Source organism: Eimeria tenella, genomic scaffold (genome assembly GCF_000499545.2).
Source record: "Eimeria tenella Houghton genomic scaffold, Eth_scaff402, whole genome shotgun sequence".
Classification (NCBI taxonomy): domain Eukaryota; phylum Apicomplexa; class Conoidasida; order Eucoccidiorida; family Eimeriidae; genus Eimeria; species Eimeria tenella.
In genome coordinates, this window is record NW_013544934.1 from 1 (window position 1) to 4,477 (window position 4,477).

The 4,477-nt window shown below is 43.4% G+C and overlaps 1 protein-coding gene across 1 annotated transcript; it reads left to right on the plus strand.

Annotated features, from left to right (window-relative positions):
* Positions 1-148: 148 nt before the first annotated feature.
* On the plus strand, positions 149-4,116 carry ETH_00007050 (uncharacterized protein; the record flags this gene model as incomplete). The annotated part of the gene is made up of 6 exons (XM_013379815.1): positions 149-598; positions 2,141-2,267; positions 2,525-2,644; positions 3,105-3,181; positions 3,415-3,479; positions 3,735-4,116. The coding sequence occupies 6 exons, from the start codon at positions 149-151 to the stop codon at positions 4,114-4,116; spliced, it is 1,221 nt and encodes a 406-aa protein (XP_013235269.1).
* Positions 4,117-4,477: the final 361 nt, after the last annotated feature.

The window sequence follows — 4,477 nt, forward strand, 5'->3', positions numbered from 1 at the left end:
GCTGCGAGCAGCAGCAGCAGCAGTTCGTAGCGGCAGCAGAAAGCAGCAGCTGCAGGAACTGCGGCAAAAAGCAGCAGCAGCAGCAACAACAACAGCAGCAGCAACAGCGGCAGCAGCAGCAACAACAGCAGCAGCAGCAGCAGCTCCAATGCAGCAGTTTTGGGGTCTAGAAAGAATCAGAGCAGCAGCAGGGAACTTGGTGGGGTGTACATACACCTCAAAGACCCAAGTTGAAGCAGCAGCCGCTAATGCTGATGCTACATATAAGCAGCAGCAGCAGCAGCAAAAGAAGCAGCGACAGGAGAAAATGGAGCAACAGCAGCAGCAGCAGAATATGCAGCCGCAGCAGCAGCAGCAGCAGCAGCAGTTTCTGCTGCAGGGGCTTAGAAGCCACTGCGTGCGACCGCCTGCGCGGGCTCTGCTGCTGCGTCTGCTGCAGCCGCTGCTGCTGCTGCTGCTGCTGCTGCCGCTGCTGCCAGCAGCAGCAGCAGCAGCAAATCAAGTTTGTGCTGCTGGGTCTTTCTTCGATGGGGCTGCATGCGTTAAATGCCCCGAAGACACTTTTGGGCCATCAGAGGGAATGACTCAGTGTGTGGGAGTAAGAATTGATTGATTAATTAATTCAATTTAATTTAATTAATTAATTTAATTTAATTAATTTAAGTTAATTAATTTGGTTTAATTCAATTTAATTAATTGGTTATTTAATTATATTTATTATTTGATTTTTTTGTTTTTTTTTTTCTTTTGAGGGGTTTTGTGCGGAGGGTCTGTTTGCTTGCGGGAGGATTTTATTTATTAAATAAAAATAAATAAATAAATAAGTAATAAATAAATAAATAAATAAATGAATAATAAACAATAAATAGATAATAAAAAAATAAATAACAAATAAATAAATAAATAAGAATAAGTGAGAGAAATATAAATGAGTAAACAAATTTTTGTTTTAATATTTTTAAATTTCCTTTCCGCCGTTTTGTGTCTTTTTATTTTTTCGTTTTTTTTGTTTTTTTAATTCTTTTTTGTTTTTTCAATTTGCTTTGCCCCCTTTTTTTTATTTCTTTTTATTTTGTTTTTTATTTTGTTTTTTATCTGTTTCTTATTTTTATTTTTATTTAATTTGTTTCATTTCTTTTGTGTCTCCCTTTATCTCTTTTTCAATCTTTTTTGTTTTTTTGTTTTTCCGCTGCTTTTAACTTAATTATTTAATAATTTGATTTACTTATTTTACCATTTAATGCTTTAATTATTTATTTATTTTAATTAGTTAATTAACTAATTTATTGGCTTACTATATATTTATTTTATTTATTTATTTATTTATTTATTTATTCATTTATTTATTTATTTTTGCTTTTCTTCAGTGCCCCACTGGGGCCTCCACTTTGGGGATCACGGGGGCCTCCACAGTCGGCAGCTGCAGCTGCACAGAAAGTAAACCCTAAACCCTAAAACCTAGACCCTAAACCCTAAACCCTAAACCCTAATGCCTAAACCCTAATCAAGCCTCATTACTTGCTCTTCACAGCATTCTGATTCTGACTTGATTCTGTCTCCACCGCTGCTGCTGCACTGCTGCTTCTGCTGCTGCACTGCTGCTGCTGCTGCTGCACTGCCGCTGCTGCTGCTGCTGCTGCTGCTGCTGCAGTGATGTATTTAAACGAAGGATACTTTCTTTGTTCCATTTGTCCCTCTCCCGCAACAATTTATTTTTGCCCTGGAGGACTTACGCAGTATAATGAAGCGGAGAAGTGCAAGGTGAAGCAAATTTTAAATAAATAAATAAATAAATAAATGAATAAACAAATAAACAGATAAATAAATAACAGAATAATTAATTAATTGATTAATCTAATTAATCTAATTAATCCAAGTAATCTAATTAATTAGCTAATTTAACTAATTATTCGAATCTTAATAGTTAATCCGTCAATTAATTAACTATTTATTTATTTATTTATTTATTTATTTATTTGTTTATTTATTTATTTATTTAGTTTATCTAATTAACTAATTAATTAATTAATTAATTAATTAATTAATTAATTAATTAATTAATTAATTAACTAACTGACTAACTAACTAACTAATTAATTAATTAATTAATTGATTCAAAATGGTTTATAATTGAATTCAGACTTTTACGAATTTGAGTAAAGGCTGGTGGAGGGCTGTGGGGGCCTCGTGGCCTGCAGTGTATGAACGCTGCGCACATTTGACTGCATGCACGGGGCCCTGCGGAGAGTGCATGCAGGGGCACGAAGGTAGGGTTTAGGGTTTAGGGTTTAGGGTTTACGAGGGTTTAGGGTTTGCGAGGATTTAGGGTTCACTAGGGTTTAGGGTTTAGGCTTTACTGGGGTTTACGGTTTAGGGTTTTTGGGGTTTGGGGGTTAGGGGGTGGCGGGCGAGGGGCGCTGAGGTTTAGGGTTTACGGGTTCGGGTAGGGGGTTCGGGGCTTGGGGAGGAGGGTTTAGGGTTTAGGGTTTAGGGTTTAGGGTTTAGGGTTTAGGGTTTGTTGCAGGCCCGTTGTGTCAAATGTGTTCTGAGGGTTTCACGAGGGACCTTTTGTCTCTTAGCAGCGAATGCAGAAAGTGCCCCGCGGGTTGGCAAATAGCCCTCAAGGCCATTGGGCTCTTTCTCGGTGAGGGTTTAGGGTTTAGGGTTTGGGGTTTGGGGTTTGGGGTTTAGGGCTTGGGGTTTGGGCTTTTGGGTTTAGAGCTTAGGGTTTAGGGTTTGGAGTTTGGGGTTTAGCGGTTTAGGGTTTGGGGCTCAGGGTTTGGGGCTTGGGGTTTGGGGTTTGGACTTTTGGATTTAGGGTTTAGGGTTTAGGGTTTTGGCTTCGGGGCTGAGAGTGTAGCGGGTCAGGTTTCGGTACTCTGGGTTTAGAATTAAAGCTTTAGGATTTAGGGTTTAGGGTTTAGGGTTTAGGGTTTGGGGTTTTAAGGTTTGGGGACGATTTTTAAGGGTTTACGGCTTTAGGTTTTGAATGCGCGCAGCCGTAAACCCTAAACCCTAGACCTGACTCTTTACGGGTGCAGTGCGCTAGGTTTTAGGGTTTAGGGTTCAGGGTTTAGGGTTTAGGGTTTGGAGTCTGTTTGCAGGTTTTATCATTGTTGTTTATCTCGTCAGCATGGCCCTCGACTTCGAGGCCGAGCAGCGGCTTCGCGTCGTCACAGATGTGGGGTTTAGGGTTTAGGGTTTAGGGTTTGGGGTTTGGGGTTTAGTGCTGAGGGTTTAGGGTTTAGGGTTTAGGGTTTCGGGTTTCGGGTTTGGGGCTGGGGCTTGATATTGCGTCCCAAGTGAAACTGCATGTTTAGGCCCTCACGATATGGGCCTCATCCTTAAGGGTTTAGGGTTTAGGGTTTAGGGTTTAGGGTTTAGCATTTGGAGTTTAGGGTTTGTGTGGGGCAGCGCATTCGTTTTACTCCAGCCCTGAAACAGCTTTTGGCGTATCTGGCTTTCTGGAGCTCCTATGGGTAGGAACCCAAACCCTAGACTCTTAAACCTAAACCCTAAACCCTAAACCCTAATTTGAGTACGTGCGTATAGATTCAGCTTCTTCGCAGCTGGCAGTACGAAGGGTTTAGGGTTTATGGTTTAGGGTTTAGGGTTTAGGACGTTAATCACATTGCCACCCATCCGGTGTTGGCTCCGACGCTTGTTGGCCGAAAGCTAGGGTTTGGGGTTTAGGGTTTAGGGTTTAGGGTTTAGGGTTTAGGGTTTGTTTGCAGGCTGTCTAGCCGGGCTGTGGGGCCCGGGGGCCCCCTTTTAGAAGGCAAAATAAACAGCAGCAGCAGCAAAGTGGAAATCTTTCATGTTCCTTCAGACTGGTACCTCCGCTACAGAAACTTTTCAAGAAAAATTGTCTCTTTTTTTGTTTCCGTAAGCAGCAGCAGCAGCAGCAGAAGCAGCGGCAGCAGCAGCAGCGGCAGCCGAAGCAGCGATGGTAGAAGAGGTGGCAGGGAGGGCAGTAGAGGTGGGGAGTGTTGTGTTAGATGCAGCAGCAACAGCAGCAGCAGCAACAGCAGCGGCAGCAATAGTCAAATAAAACAAGCAGCAACACCAGCAGCAGCAGCAGCAGCAGCAGCACTTTACCACGCGCCTCTTTCTTAGCCTTTGAATTCCTCCGAAGACAGCACGAGATCACCAGCAGCAAACTCCTCCGCCCTCCAAAACACCTACTGCTGCTGCTGCTGCTGCTTCTGCTGCTGTTGCTGTTGCTGCTGCTGCTGCTGCTGCTGCAGGAGCTATCCCCGGACTGTTGGGGCTCTGGGTCTTCAAGTCCTGTCTATTCAGATGCTCTTTTATGTTTCTTTTTACCACTTAGTCTTTTAATTCTTTCTTTCCTTTTCTTTTCTTTCAAATTCCACTGGCAGCGGCGCCACGGGGGCCCCCTGGGGGGCCCCCTGGGGGGCCCCCGGGGGGGCCCCCTGGGGCCCCTGCTGCAGCCAGAGAGGTGTAGAGACACCGCGGG